The 17,289-nt window shown below is 41.4% G+C and overlaps 1 protein-coding gene across 1 annotated transcript in view; it reads right to left on the minus strand.

Moving 5' to 3' along the window:
• Positions 1 to 17,289, minus strand: part of RXFP2 (relaxin family peptide receptor 2) — a 334,755-nt gene that overhangs the window by 74,476 nt on the left and 242,990 nt on the right. The window contains exons 4-5 of the mRNA XM_066583026.1: positions 15,566 to 15,671; positions 4,515 to 4,586 (exon numbers count right to left, since the gene is read on the minus strand). Of these exons, the coding sequence (XP_066439123.1) occupies positions 4,515 to 4,586; positions 15,566 to 15,671 (178 nt within the window). The remainder of the gene's footprint in view (positions 1 to 4,514; positions 4,587 to 15,565; positions 15,672 to 17,289) is intronic.

The following is a 17,289-nucleotide window of genomic DNA, read 5'->3' on the forward strand; positions in this document are numbered from 1 at the left end:
ACCTTGTGAAGATGGCCGCCGGGATCTTCACCCTCGGTGGACCGCAGGTCTTCTGTGCGGTCCATTGCCGATTCCAGCCTCCTGATTGGCTGGAATCGGCACACGTGACGGGGCGGAGCTACGAGGAGCCGCTCTCTGGCACGAGCGGCCCCATTCAGAAGACAGAAGACAGGACTGCGCAAGCGCGTCTAATCGGGCGATTAGACGCTGAAGATTAGACGGCGCCATGGAGACGGGGACGCTAGCAACGGAACAGTTAAGTGAATAACTTCTGTATGGCTCATAATTAATGCACAATGTACATTACAAAGTGCATTAATATGGCCATACAGAAGTGTATACCCCCACTTGCTTTCGCGGGACAACCCCTTTAAGATTTTTGTCTCCCTTATCTCGGATGTCTCACTAGATAACAGTAAATATCAAGGATTACCTTTAAGTAAATCTATACATCACCTAAAAATAGATGCAGACTCATCAATATAAAAATACATTAAATTTACATAAAAACAAATATCTAAAATGGGTGTTGAAGAACCCAATTAAGCTGCGGGACCAGTTTTAGATATTTGTATGCCAATTTAAAAAAGATTTGATATATTTGTATTTTGGTGACTCTGCATCTATTTATTTATAAGTTATCTGTAACTACACTCATTGTCAAAAAAAATCAAGCATCCAGAAGGAGTTGTCTAAATGGGATTAAGCTTTCTATGTGTAATTGTAACGTTTATAAAAGTAAGGGATTACAATTAGAGATGAGCGAACGTACTCGTAATGAGTACTTACGCACCCGAGTACCGCCATTTTCAAGTACTTCAGTACTCGCGCGTAAAGATTCGGGGGGCGCCGGGGGGCGGGGAGAGGCGCGGCGGTGCGGGGGGTAGCAGCGGGGAACAGGGGGGAGCCCTCTCTCTCTCCCTCTCCCCCCCACTCCCCGCTGCAACCCCCCGCGCCGCCACGGCGCCCCCCGAATTTTTTCGCCCGAGTACGGAAGTACTCGAAAATCGCGGTACTCGGGCGAAAAAGGGGCGGGGCCGAGCACGTTCGCTCATCTCTAATTACAATATCAGAGCAAAAGGATAATTTATTGTGGAAAACTAAACAATTGAAGGGAGGCTCTAGTACCCTGTTGTACCGCCTCTAGCTTGTATACAAGATGTGATATAGGCATGCATGGAGGCTCTAGTACTCTGTTGTACCGCCTCTAGCTTGTATACAAGATGTGATATAGGCATGCATGGAGGCTCTAGTACCCTATTGTACCATCTCTAGCTTGGATATAAGATGTGATATGGGTGGGCATAGAGGCTCTAGTACCCTGTTACACCGCCTCTAGCTTGGATACAAGATGTAATATGGGTGGGCATGGAGGCTCTAGTACCCTGTTGTATCATCTCTAGCTTGGATACAAGATGTGATATGGGTGGGCATAGAGGCTCTAGTACCCTGTTGTACCACCTCTAGCTTGGATACAAGATGTAATATGGGTGGGCATGGAGGCTCTAGTACCCTGTTGTACCGCCTTTAGCTTGGATACAAGATGTGATACGGGTGGGCATGGAGGCTCTAGTACCCTGTTGTACCGCCTCTAGCTTGTATACAAAATGTGATATAGGCATGCATGGAGGCTCTAGTACCCTGTTGTAGCATCTCTAGCTTGGATACAAGATGTGATATGGGTGGGCATAGGAGCTCTAGTACCCTGTTGTACTGCCTCTAGCTTGGATACAAGATGTAATACTGGTGGGTATGGAGGCATGTAGGTTCCATATGGTATCCTGCGGCATATCACTCCTTATTTTCTGTAACTGAGCCTCTAGATCATACGAACTCATAGGCTGTCAAAGTTGGTGTCCCAGATGCTCCAATACAAGTTCTGTTGGTGGAAATTGGATGACCAGGCAGGCCACGGAAGTGTGGCAATGTCATGGAGGCATTCCTGTGACCCCCCCAGCTGTGTGACCCCCCCTGCTGGAAAATGCCTATTGGAAGCCGCCAGGAGAGGCAACACATGTTGCTGCAGGATGTCCTGAACATATTGCTGAGCTGTCATTGTCCCTCGTAACACTAGTATGGTTAACTAACTGTCATATCTGATAGCTCCACAGACCATCATACCAGCAGTGGGGACTGTCTATTCCACATCAAAGGCAGAATTGAAGTGCTCACCCCTAGGTCTCTAGACATGAGCATGGTTGTCATCCGTGCCTATACTAAACCTGGATTTGTCAGTGAAGACAACACGATTCCACTCTGCAATGGCCAGGGTCAGTCCTTTGGCCGGGGGAGACAGCGGGGAAAACCTAATGATGTGTCTTGGGTGGCTCTACAATCCCCTCCTGGTGAATCCAAGATGCTGCCGGCCCAACCATATACAAAGCACAAAAATAGCAACTGTGCTGAATGAATTTATTATCTACTTGTTCACGTGATGCCAGTGCCTCTTCCAAGTGATCAAAGATTCGGACCAAATAACAGAGTCCACAGTCAAAGAAGTTGTTTTAAACTGGAGGCACACGGTTTTCTTTTACTCACATTTCCAATTCTGATGTTCCAAGAACAAGGCATTACAAAAGTCTTAGGCATAACAATTCAGGCATATCCAGTGTCTGGCACCATCATAACCCCCAGACGGCATGCCCGATGCCTTGGGGTCACACTGGACTCTGACCTCTCCTTTGCCCCCCATATCCAATCTCTGGCCCAAACATGCCACATGCACCTCAGAAATATTGCTATAATACGTCCATTCCTAACCACGGACACGCTAAAGACGCTCGTGGTTGCGCTCATCCACTCCCGGCTTGACTATTGCAACTCGCTACTCATTGGCCTCCCCCGCACTAGACTCGCTCCACTCCAATCCATACTAAATGCAGCAGCTAGACTCATTTTTCTATCCAGTCGCTATTCAGACGCCTCTGCATTATGCCAGTCGCTGCATTGGCTGCCCATCCACTGCAGAACTAAATTTAAACTCCTCTACATCACTCACAAAGCTCTGCATGGCGCTGCACCACCATACATCGCCTCCCTACTGTCAGTATACCACCCAGCGCGCTCACTCCGATCGGCTAACACCCTCAGACTAAACACCTCTGTAATACGAACCTCACATGCTCGCCTACAGGACTTCACTAGAGCAGCACCCATCTACTGGAATGCTCTACCCCAAGGCATCCGGACAATTCCCGATGCACGAAATTTCAGACGTGCCTTAAAAACGCACCTCTTCAGGGAAGCATACCAAATCTCCTGACCTAGTCCCTAGCCCCTCCCTATGGTGCCCCACCCTGTTTGCCTTCTGATAAATCATCTGTACATAAAATTTCCTATTGCCTGTGTTCCCCAACCCCTGCACCTCCTGCACCACCCTCAACCCATTTGTGTCTAACCCAATATACCTCACATTGTAATTGTTGCAATTGTTGTATTGTTTTGCATTTATCCATGCCTGAAAGCGCTGCGGAATAAGTTGGCGCTATACAAATAAAGATTATTATTATTATTTCTTTTCTCTGGATTCTCCAACACATTTGCATCTAGAAGTCACTCCTCTCACCTGACATATGAACATCCTCAGTTGCAGGTAAGCAGATGGACAAATTCTGCAGGGGTGTACTCCTGACATGTAGGAGAACGCTAAAATGTCAATTTCTTGTCGTGACCTCTCTTTCTCTGTTCCAGCAACACTCAACAGTTTGGTTGCACGTGCCCCATTCACTCTCAGGGCTGTGGTAGTTACACAGAGCAGCGGTGCGATCACCACTGCCATCTCCTGCGAACAGGATCCGAGCCCCAGTCCCCGGAGGGAATGTATCCCATAGCATATGAGATAGGCAAACTCTACTCAGGTGGAAGCACCAAAGCACCAAAGCGCCATAGGGGTCTATGGGAGACGCGCATTTGTTATGAAGCTCTTTTTTTGCGTGTAGGATATGCACGCGCAAAAGCCATAGGGAGAATGAACCTATTGAAAACATTGGGTATTATTCTCTGTGCCCTGCATGCGCAAACATGCTCCTGTAAGTAAACCCTTAGTCTAGGGATACACAACAACCTTGTTCATGTGAACAGAGATCACTGTGTAGCATTGCAACCTTTCAGTTATACTCAAGTCAATGGGGTCCTGGTATGGCTTGCAGATTGCTGCGACTGTGACCCACTGGTCACAAAAAAAAACTATTGAACCATATTCCTTTAGCAACACGCCAAAATATTTCATGTCAACGTGGAATGTTACTCATTTTGCTCCCAGATTGATGGCCTTAAGTTTGTCAACAAATATAATATGCAGAGTCTACTAAAACACTCTAAAAGCTCACTTTTCCCAACCAAAAAAGAGTCATTGGTGCAACACCCAACTGTATCCTCTTCCTGTAGCAAAAGTGTGATCATTGAAAACATAAGATTTAAATTAATATGGAAAATCACTTACTTAAATGAATTATTAAAATTGTCGTTAAGGAATATAGCCACATGTTTTACTTTTATCATTTTAAGATACTCACAGATTTATCAAATCTTTATAATTTGTGAAGGCATTATCTGGAAGTGAATGTATTCGATTTCCTTTGAGAGATCTGAAATTTAAAAAAAAAAAGTGATTTTCATATTGCAGAGTTTCAAATAAAGATATCACCACCGTAAAAGTCAGCTTTTGATCCATGTTCCTACTTTAATCAGTCCTTTAGCTCCTTGAATGACTAGAATGTGCATAATCCAATTTCCTTCCATTAGTTTTCTAAAGAAACTCATTTTTGCTCTGTACTGCAGCCTAGTTTCTGGAAGGGATAATCCAATTGTAGCAAATAAAGATTATTTACGGCAGATTTCATATGGTCGCATATGATGTTATGAGTTCGGGGTACTAGACCCAAGATTGGGTCGAGACACTAATCCGAATCATGGATGCATAACTCCAGCCATTATATTGTTATAGGAATAAATCATATTCTAGAAGATTTCACTGGTTTGATCCAAATTGGTTATAATGAGAAACTTCATAGATGAATATATGTATTTGGACTCAGGGGTATTCCCCTTGAGCCCCCATACCCTTCTGGTTTATTGTAAGGAAGTACAATACAGTTATACTGAATATGACGCACCAATTACATGCATACCCCTCCCAACATCATAACAACTCATGATTGGCCTAGTATGTAAGGACGCTGATGATTAACATATGTTTACGCCCCAGGTGTATGTTGCTATGTGAACACGTAATTTCTAGGAAACGCAACTAGAATAGACTATCAATATTTCTGCCTGGACTTAGGAATCCAAGACATAGATAAGAAGTAGCCCCCCTTTTATGAGCGGAGGGCATCACAGATGTGTTTCTCATGAGAAACATATCTCAGGACCTTGTACTGAGTATGAGAACTTGTGTAGGAGTGTATTTCAGGATACCAGCATAAGAATGAACCAGTTAACCATTTCACTGCTAGCTATTTTCTATGAAGGTGGATATATGAATATATACATACATATATTTGCATAGGCTGCTTTAAGAAACACATTTATATTATTACTCCAACAATATGCTTTAGAGGACATGTTATGTCGTCATATCAGCAGGGTCAACTGCATAGCTTTGTAGCCACAGCCCTGCTGACTCTGTTGTTAGAGTCAGCGGGGGCCACAGCCGCAAAGTTAGGCAGCTGGCCCCACTAACATGAGGACATGACATGTCCTTGTTAACCCCTTAAGGAAGAGGCCTTTACCATTTTTGTTTTTGTCCCCCCCCCCCCCTCCACTTTTAAGAAATAACAACTCTTTAATTTATCCTTCGACATAGCAGCCTCAGGGATTGTTTTTTGCAGGGTAAGCTTTATTTTTCAATGGTACTATTTAATGTACCATATAATTTCTGAAAAACTTTGAAATGAAATGGAAAATAATGAAATTCCGCTCTCTTTGGGTCTGATTTTAATAGCATACACACTGCAGCAAAACTGAAATGATAATTTTATTCTATGAATTGGTACAATTACTATGACACCAAATTTATATATATTTTTTACTGTGTGGAAAAAAATATATTTTCTGCCGCCATCTTCTTTTTTATTTTCTCGTTGACATCGTTGTGCGAGGGCTCATTTTTTGCGGGTCATCATGTAGTTTCTGTTGGTACCATTTTGGAATATAAATTACGTTTTGATCACTTTTTAAAATATTTTTTTTGGTGGCAATGTGACCAAACAAGTGCAATTCTGACATTATGTACTTTTTTTTCTCATAAAGAAGGGATGATGTATTTTTTCTATTCTGAAAACAAAGGCTAGATCGTAACAGGAGGAAAAGTAAAAAGAAAGGCTTCTGTATCTTCCCCTTTTTGTATTCACTCTTTGCATTGGCGAAAAAATGCATGATAAACTGGTGTGGTAAAGGTTGACCAGACATGCTATGCCAGCTGCAGCTAGCCAGTCTCTGCCACATGTACTTGCATCTTAGACATTTATGGCATATCCACAGGATCTGCCAAAAATAGCCAGTAAATAGGCGTGTCTCCTTTGGGATCTGCACCTATCTTTATAATTTTTCCGCCCCAACCACAACTCGGCTCATCTTTCACTGCTCCCTGCAGTAAGCTATGCTATTTCTGCATTTTAAAGGCTATGAAAATTGTGTAGCAAAAAGCTGGGTTGCACTTTTTACTTACCTCCATTCACTTTAGTGGGAGTTAAAAGAAAACTGCTTAGAACAGCGAGTTCAGCTGTTTCTGTAATCCTGGCCATCAGTGACACTGGCACACAAATGGGTATTCAAATCTCAACCATGATTACCAATTTAATTCTCTTTTAATTGGCTAATTTGAAATGTGTGCATAAAGATTGGAGCATGACTATCGATGGTTTCTGCTGATCTTTTACATATGATGTTTTATATTAATACTTATATTAATACAGTCTGACCAACTTGTTGAAAAAAGTGATGTCCATTTAAAGCCATGAATAGGCAAATGTTTTCTTTATGCCAGTAGTGATGAAACTGTAACATTACAGTATGTGTGTGTGTATATATATATAAAGACGAAAGTCCTCACTGACTCACTGACTCACTCACTGACTGACTCGCCAAAAGTTCTCCAACTTCCCGATGTCGTAGAAACATGAAATTTGGCACAAGCATAGATTATCTCCAAAATAGGAAAAGTAGTTGGGTCCCAACTCGATTATTCAATTCTAGCGCAAAATTGGCGTCGAAATTTTACGTACATAATCTAAATCTGTCACTTCCCAATGTCATAGAAACTTAAAACTTGGCACGAGCATTGATTATGTCATAAATAGGAAAAGTTAGTGGGTCTGAACTCGATTATTCAATAATATGCGCAAAAGAATTAGCGTCCAAATTTTACGTACGGAATCTAATTCTCTCACTTCCCGGTGTCATAGAAACTCGAAATTTGGCAGGAGCATTAATTATGTCAGAAATAGGAAAAGCTAATGGGTCCCAACTCGATTATTCAATTCTATGCGCAAAAGAATTAGCGTCCAAATTTTACGTACGGAATCTAATTTTCTCACTTTCCGGTGTCATAGAAAAGTGAAATTTGGCACGAGCATTGATTATGTCATAGATAGGAAAAGTTCATAGGTCCCAACTCGATTATTCAATTCTAGCGCAAAAGAATTGGCGTCAAAATTGTACGTGCGGAATGTTATTTTTTCACTTTCCGGTGTCATAGAAACGGGAAATTTGGCACAAGCATTAATTATGTCATAAATAGGAAAAGCTAATGGGTCCCAACTCGAATATTCAATTCTATGCGCAAAAGAATTGGCGTCGAAATTTTACGTGCGGAATGTAATTTCTTCACTTTCCGGTGTCATAGAAACGGGAAATTTGGCACGAGCATTGATTATGTCAAAAATAGGAAAAGCTAATGGGTCCCAACTCCATTATTCAATTCTAGCGCAAAAGAATTGGCGTTGAAATTTTACGTGCGGAATGTAATTTTTTCACTTTCCGGTGTCATAGAAACGGGAAATTTGGCATGAGCATTAATTATGTCATAAATAGGAAAAGCTAATGGGTCCTAACTCGAATATTCAATTCTATGCGCAAAAGAATTGGCGTCAAAATTTTACATGCGGAATGTAATTTTCTCACTTTCCGGTGTCATAGAAACGGGAAATTTGGCACGAGCATTGATTATGTCATAAATAGGAAAAGCTAATGGGTCCCAACTCCATTATTCAATTCTATGCGCAAAAGAATTAGCGTCCAAATTTCACGTGCGGAATGTAATTTTCTCACTTTCCGGTGTCATAGAAATGGGAAATTTGGCACGAGCATTAATTATGTCATAACTAGGAAAAGCTAATGGGTCCCAACTCGAATATTCAATTCTATGTGCAAAAGAATTAGCGTCCAAATTTTACGTACGGAATCTAATTTTCTCACTTTCCGGTGTCATAGAAACGTGAAATTTGGCACGAGCATTGATTATGTCAAAAATAGGAAAAGCTAATGGGTCCCAACTCCATTATTCAATTCCATGCGCAAAAGAATTGGTGTCGAAATTTTACGTGCGGAATGTAATTTTCTCACTTTCCGGTGTCATAGAAACGGGAAATTTGGCACGAGCATTAATTATGTCATAAATAGGAAAAGCTAATGGGTCCCAACTTGAATATTCAATTCTATGCGCAAAAGAATTAGCGTCCAAATTTTACATGCAGAATGTAATTTCTTCACTTTCCGGTGTCATAGAAACGGGAAATTTGGCACGAGCATTGATTATGTCAAAAATAGGAAAAGCTAATGGGTCCCAACTCAATTATTCAATTCTAGCGCAAAAGAATTAGCGTCCAAATTTTACGTGCAGAATGTAATTTCTTCACTTTCCGGTGTCATAGAAATAGGAAATTTGGCACGAGCATTGATTATGTCATAAATAGGAAAACCTAATGGGTCCCAACTCCATTATTCAATTCTATGCGCAAAAGAATTAGCGTCCAAATTTTACGTACATAATCTAAATCTCTCACTTCCCAATGTCATAGAAACATGAAATTTGGCACAAGCATTGATTGTGTCATAAGTATTAAAAGTTAATGGGTCCCAACTCGATTATTCAATTCTAAGCGCAAAAGAATTAGTGTCCAAATCTTATGTACGTAATCTAATTCTCTCACTTCCTGATGTCATTTTATATAAAGGAAACGTCGCATGGTTGCCTCCACGTGGGGTTTCCTGGGTAACGCAGAGAACTATGCAAAATGGGGAACATATGTTTTTCCTCAGTATCTCTAAAGTAACCACGACTTCATAAGATTTTCCGTGTGAACACCAGATAAACACCAGTACCAAATTAACTCGGGCGAAGCCGGGTATATCAGCTAGTGTATGTATATATATATATATATATATATATATATACACATATATATATACACTCTAGCTTGTTACCTGTGTCTTTGTCTGTATTTTCTTATCTAATCTGGGTTTTGCTGTATAGCAACCTTCAGGTCATAGGTGAGAGCTTACACTCTGCACCACACGAGGCTCATAGGTTACACACACACATATATATATATATATATATATATATATATACACACTGTATATGTGTGTGTATATTTAATTTTGTCTTCTTCTTATATTTCTTGTAAGCACTGTAATTTTTGTTTAAAAGCTTAACACTTCCAAAAGCTTCGTCCTTGTTAGTCTGAACCTTTAGGCCGGCTGTCCATGGGCAATGCGATATACCGCCATGGAAACTGCCGCAAGGGAGCATTATGTCACAGCGATTTTCCGCAATTAACCCATTATTATTATAGGTTCATTGCGGAAAATCATGGCAAATCGCGGCATGCCGATGAGCCTATCCACGATGCACCTATTATTATGATAGGTTCATCATGGAAAATCGTGTAGAATCGCGGCATGCTGCAGTTCTTATATGCGAGCGGATAATCGAGCAATGCTGAATTAGAAACAAAAGATGAAATATAAAATTATTTATCAGTCTTAGGCCTCATTCACACAAGCATTTACATATGGCTATTTAACTGTGATAAAACATCGGCCGAAAATCGCGACCACGGGAAGCATTGGATTCCAATGCATTCATTCACATGAGTGTTTTCGGTCGACGATTCTTCACGCTGCATCAAAAAATAGGTCTTGACCTATTTTTTGACAAAAAATGATGAAAGCTCCTATAGACTCCTATGGGAGCTGAAAAAAGGAAGGGAGAGGGAGTTTACCTGTGCCCGGCACTCTGAAAAGAAGACAGCTATTTAAGCTATTAGAAGTCAATCCAAGGATTTCTGCTAGCCAACGGAATTCCACACTGCAGCATATTTTTCACGCAATATGCACGTGTGATAGGACGAGAAGACGCTAATTAAGCACGGGACTCAATCATGGGTATTCTTCATCAATGCGATTTTCAACTCTTGGTGCAGCCGGTATAAAAACTCATCGCCTGTGTGAATGAGGCCTTAATGTAATACTTGGAAGCAGCCACATTTGCATTTTAAATACTGCTGTGTACCTCATCATTTATCTCTAATTACTGTTTCCAATCACAGCACTGGGATAAAACAAGACAAAAGGAAACTCCAAGGAGGTGCAATACTGAAAAGCACATTGGCTCACTTCTACAGTAGATTCTTAAGGACATCACAAATGACCAGAGGTGTACAACATAAAGCTTCTGAGCCCCAGTGCAAACATTTGTATTAGCTTTCCCCTATCTAACATGTGTTATTTATAATACTGGTGTCACCTTATGTGGCAGAGGATCTATTGGGCCCCCTAGGCACCAGGGCCAAAGTATATCTGCTGACTCTGCATCCTCTAAATGGGTTATTCTCATCTCAGCCAATCGCAGCTGAGATGAGAACACCCATCTGTATTTTGCAGCCACACAAGGTTAAGATTACAGAAACAGTCAGCCTTAATTGCAGTATGTACTATATATTGTATTGCATGTTAAAGTTTTGGCTCTTCTATTGCAAGGATAAAAAAAGAAAATGAAAACCCCCCAAATGGTTGGTCTTTAAGGAATAAAAATTCTCACCACAAACTGCTGCAAAATATGTAAAATTTTCAGTAGTGCAATGTAAAGTTACATTTAAATATAAGCCAATTATATGTAAATTAGAGCAACCCTAACAGCGGTCAATCATGCGCTTTCATATTTCTTATAACACAATGAGCTATAAGGGTCTAAGCGGGCAATGTTTCTCTTTATGGAGACCGCCAAGTTAGCACAAGGAGTTATATAAGTCAGTCAATGCTTCCTGGAAAAAAGAATATGCAGATAAGCCTAGGAGGAATAAAGCCATCTCTCTAATGCCACTTATAGAATAGTAACGAAGGTAGCCCCACACTCTGTCTAGCCATCCCCCGGCATCTGTCAGCCCCTTTCTTGACAACAGCGCTCTGACACTGCACTCTCTTGCCCAGCTGGTACTGGTGCTGCCAGCAACAGCACTCCTACCCTCCATGGTGCCCCTCCGATCCGCGGACGCAGCAATGCTTCTTGCCCACCTCCTGAAGCTGGCTCCATCAGTTCTACTACTCCTGTAACCCTAATCCTAAGGCTAACCATAACCCTAACCTTCCACCCACGGCAAACCCCCAGCCTATGCAAACCCTAACCCTCCAGCCACAGCAAACCAACACCCTAGCCAATCAGGAGCTTGGGGGCATTAAGAGGGTGGATAGAGTCAATCACTATGTCTCCACTAGTGATGAGCGAGCATACTCACTAAGGGCAATTGCTCGAGCGAGCATTGCCCTTAGCGAGTACCTGCCCGCTCGAGAGACAAGGTTCGGGTGCCGGAGGTGCGCAGGGAGCTGCAGGGGAGAGCGGGGAGGAACGGAGGGGAGATCTCTCTCCCCCCAGCTCCCCCCTGCTGACTGCCGCTACTCACCACTCCCCCGCGCCGGCACCCGAACCTTGTCTCTCGAGCGGGAAGGTACTCACTAAGGGCAATGCTCGCTCGAGCAATTGCCCTTAACGAGTATGCTCGTTCATCACTAGTCTCCACCCATACTTCTGGTGGAGACAAGATGCACCCGTACCTAGTAACCCTATATGTCATTGACCAATTTTCTCTGGCCATTTAGATGTTTAAAACGATATAATTAATGGAACTTAAAGGGGGTTGCTTGAGTTTTTTTTTTTTTTTTTTGTAAAAACATGTATCCTATGCAGCAACATAACAAACAGAAATAGCCTCACTCCTTCCGGCTCCCTGTGCTTCCTGGCTCCCTGTGCCTCCCATGCCGTTGCTTGGTCTTCCTTTGTGATTCTTTGTTTACAGATTACAGCCAGCCTGTATACAGGACATCAGAGACTACTGCAGCCAATAGCAGAGCTCAGTGATTCAGTGCTGAGCTCTGTCATTGGCTGCAGCAGCCTGTGACGTCCCATAAACAGGCTGGGTCAGCCTGTAAACATTACATCATGAGGAAGACCTGAAGCAGCAGTGGGGAACAAAAAAATTCAGACAACCCCTTTAAAGTTTCCTATATGTTAACTAGAACGTAGCACTACCATATAAAGTGGCAGAGGGGGTTGAAACAAAAGTAGTCAAACAATAAAGCCACAGTTCTCCTAGAATTTCAGAGATGCAATTTTTTTAGTCCAATGTTTCTCAGTGTTCGAAAGCTATATAATTAAAATTGTGTCTAATCTACATTGTGCTTCAAATAAGTGCAGAATAGTGTAAGTACTCCATAGAGACATGACATAATACATATTGTAGGACACCTGTGATAAGGTTTTGTTCTGGCAGACCCAGAAAAGGTGTCCTAATTACCCATCATTAAAATGTTCCTGCTTATTGGAGACTGTAAACTAAGGCTATTTTACACAGGTCGATGGTCAGGCACAAAAATAGTTTGCCAGATCATTGGCCAATCTGAATATGTTGGCAATCAAACAATAAGCAAGCCAATGCTCACCTGTTGGCTGATTGTGTCTTTCATGCCATTATAAAAATAATTACTGGTTAGTAGCACATCTGTCCATGTAAACAAGGAGATGTGCTGCTGAGTATGTGTAATAGGATAGGGGGATTGTCAATCACCACTCCACTAAAGATAAATGGCTCTGCTGCTTAAACAGTGAAAAGGACCTTTAGAGAGGTCACATGACTTTATTCACTATGATTTTGTTTCTGTAGATTGACAGGAACTTTAGCTCCACCCCTGGATGTCATCACTGCTAGAGAGCAGAGCTGCCAAAAATGAGGAGGCTAAGTCATGCCCCTTCATTTGATTCTGCAGTTGCGTCCATCATGGCAAAGGGCATAGGTGGCCAAAAAGCATTTATACAAAGCGTCACAGCAGTTTATGGAGTGACTGTGATGCAGCAAAGCTCAGTCTAGCCAGTCCACCTATTGAAACTACAGGACGTCCTGCAAAAAACAAGCCCTCGAACAACTATATTGCCCAAAAAAAAAAAAAGTTATGGTTGTCAGAAGATGGCAGCAGAAAATTATTTTATTTTTTTCAAAGATATTTTTTAAAAGTAATACAGCAAAAAAACTATATTAATTTGCTATCGTAGTAATCATACTAACTCATAGAATAAATTTATCATGTCCTTTTTGCTGTAGTGTGTATATCGTAGAAACAAGACCCCACCCCCCAAAAGATGGCGGAGTTGCGTTTTTTTTTCCTCCTATTTCTCTCCACTTTGAATTTTTTTAAAGTTTCTCAGTACATTATATGGTACATTACATAGTACCATTGAAAAATACCCACAAAAAAACAAGCCCTCAAGCAGCTACATTGATGGATAAATAAAAGAGCTGTGATTTTTTTTGAAAGTGGGGAGAAAAAAACGAAAATGGAAAAAAAGGGGGAGGTCCTTAAGGGGTTAATGTATGGAGATCGGAACGACTAAGAGGTGAGTTACTGGATAGTTTGGGTATATGGAGAAAGCCTGCTACTACATGTGACTTGCTGCTGACACTTTAGAGAATTCAGGAGGCTATGTATGCGCCGCTGTGTTATTCCAAATGTCATAAACAATGTTGTAACTTTCAGGGAAAATTTAAGTACTGTCACTTTAAGAAAAAGAAAATATTGCTATGTAATGGTATGATGTAATGTTTAAGTACAAGAACCCTCCTATGGAGTAATATACACTAAATATAATTTCTGGTTATTTAGACCCCCAGCACACTAGTGTATTTTGGGCCATGCTAATCTACAGACAGGATTGGTATTTCTTCATGTGGACTAATGGTCTGCCAGAAAGAGCTCATGGCATGTCCTATTCCTGTCCTTTTCACGTATGAGAAATAGGACATGCAAATGCATGTCAATATGCTGCCTCACAGTAAGGACTCGTTCACGTGAGCGTGGTTTTAGCACACTATAGGCATGTAAAAAGATTGCGTCTAATAGAACCACTTGTTGCCTATAGAACCGTTCCGATGAAGGAATTTTACATGCGCAAAATACTCGCCCCTATGAAAGATAGGACATGCGACTGCAAAGCTCGCATCTAAGGTCTGTGCTGCGAGAAAAGACAGGACCTGACCTATCTTTGGTGCATGATGCGTGGGCGTTTTCATAGACTCCTATGGGAGCTGGATAACACATAACATGTAGCTCCCGAATATGTGAACGGGCAATTTCACAACTAATTAAGCTCAAGACTTAAATGCTAGAAATCCCCATTCACAAAAATTTTGCATGAGCGAAATGCATTTTTTTTTTTAGTGCAGCTATTTCAGCACCAAAACCACGCTCGTGTGAATGAGGCCTCAATCGGACAGCCCGTGGACTAGCGTCAGTGAGCTGTTCGAGGCGAGTTGTGCCCAGGAGTCTCAGGCTCACCTTGCATTCATAGCTAATGTGCATCTAACCTAAATTTTATTGTTGCTGCATAAAGCATGCTCCACCTTCGTCTGTCATATATACTGGGCCTTGTGTGGCACAGAATGTTAAGGCAGCAGTGTATAGTCCTAAGCTCTTGCTCACAACCTGAAGGTTGCAAATTCAATCCCTGATTGGTTCAGGTAGCCAGCTCAAGGTTGAATCAGCCTTCCATCCTTCCGAGGTCGGTAAAATGAGTACCCAGCTTACTGGGGGTAATAAATAAATTACATGAATGCGCTGCGGAATAAGTTGGCGCTATACAAATAACAAGTCCCTTGGGGACTGTCAAGAGTGTGAATGGCAGTGATGTGTGCCAATGGACATGCTATTTGTAACTTGGTTAAATTTGCATAAATATTCACATTGCTAAAGATTGACAAGATCTGAGTTGTCATATTCTGCTTCCATTATAATGCAATAGTTGATAATACAATGTATTCTGCATATTCCTCACCACTATTTCCTCATATTTTATACTGATGATGACAAATCTAAGTGTGGCATCTATAGGTCAATTACAGTTCTCCGAAAGTAGACTACAAGGAGTTGCTAGAAAGTAGTGTTGAAAGAGAGATAGTGAGTGGAGGGGTGACTTATATCTAAATGAGATGATCCAGCATTTAATAGAAGTGTCACAGATGAATTATTAACATGAAAGCAAGTTAATAGAATCAGAGGGATATAGGCGTCTACTTACAAAAGTGTTACATTGCTTGACACGTACGGGACCGCTTCTAAATTGGCCTCTACACACTCCAGCTCAGTGTCTTTGCACTCACAAATGTCTGGGAACTGGGTGAGACCTAGAAGCAATGGACAGTAATCATATTCACTAAATGCTCCACTGAAATGTACAACTCAAACAAACTACTTTTTGCAATATGACATACAACTTATTGTTATTTTTATCACATTTGTAAATCGCGGCAGCTACTTTAGTATAAATGGTGCAATGGACAGTGTAAACTCTTTAAAAATATCATTAGCTTGTGTACCAAAGTCCTTTCGTAAAGCAATTAAGGTATTGTGAAAGATTTTCCATGAAAAGCTTTGTATTATGACATAATTAGGCTTGCTTGTCCAACTACTGTATAAAAGCCCTTTTACACGCAACGGTTATCGCTCAGAATTCATCCAAGTTTACCGAAAATGAGTGATAATTGTTACATGTAAACGTGGGCATCGTGCAGTTTTCGTTTGATTGATGGATTATGGTACACTTAAAATCCATCGTTCAGCCACTTAAAGACTGGGCAAATACATTCGATTTAAATGTATTTTGCTCATTTTTCAATAGACTGCAGCATGTTTTCCCCACTGCATGTTTACACTAGCCACCAGGAGAACAATTGAATGTGTTCTGGAAGTTTTTTACACAGGTGTATGTTGAAACACAAGCTGGGCTCTGCAAACAACTCCTGGAGGTCCTTTTACATGCAAATGATGATAATAAAGTGTTAATGGCCACCTTAACAGTCATAAGTTTTAGATCTCTCTCAGCATGCTCTCATTTGCATGTACAATTTCCAGAGACATAACTGTGTAGACATAACTGTGTAGACACAGCGTTGACACTATGCTGGTAAATTACTGGTCTAGTTAGTCTTTTAATTTGGATGCCAGTGCCAATAAAAACTCTGCAGTGTATATATAGAGCAAATACTATACAGATTATCAGAGAAGGTATAATTTACATACTGTATGTATGTAGGAGAGTTGTACAGTGGACTATGTGCTGATATAGAGTGTATTTACAATCTGGGTTAAGGCACACCCCCAGAACCACACTCTTTTTTGACCTTTACCTAGGCGGTATTTTTTGGTGAGAAAGGTGGCAGCCCTATGCAAATGTTGCAGGTGCGTGTCTGAGAAAGTCCAAAAAGTCACTCTACCCCATTTGAAGAGACTAGTACTATTGACATGTGATAGTTGGGGACCCTGGTAGAGATGTAGCTTTAGGGCCCAGAAACTTCAAGTCATGCTTCTGCTTTACTTTCCAAGTTTTAGGCTGAGTTCACACACAGGACAGAAATATCGCAGAAATCTTGCGGAATATCCGCACAGATATTCCACGGCAATTCCACCCCATGTGAACCCAACTTTGAAAGGAACTGTTCTGTCCTCATGTGAGCAAAGCTGGCTGCATATCTTTCTTTTGTTTACACTTACCCCCGTTAGGACTCATCATAAATTTGACTCTCATAACTGTGAATGTGTCAAGTGGGCGGTTACAACTGATGACTGTGAAGAGATGAGATCAAACTTGAGTGATAGTGAGCGGTGGAGACTGCCCACTTGACACATTCACAGTGCCAAATGTAAGACGTTTCTCTAGGGAGGAAAGGGGCTGAGAAAAAACAAAATACATTGTTGCAGTCAGAGGAACGACAGTAGCAAAGCTAAGCCGTCCCCGCTAAAATG

Source organism: Eleutherodactylus coqui, chromosome 1 (genome assembly GCF_035609145.1).
Source record: "Eleutherodactylus coqui strain aEleCoq1 chromosome 1, aEleCoq1.hap1, whole genome shotgun sequence".
Lineage (NCBI taxonomy): Eukaryota > Metazoa > Chordata > Amphibia > Anura > Eleutherodactylidae > Eleutherodactylus > Eleutherodactylus coqui.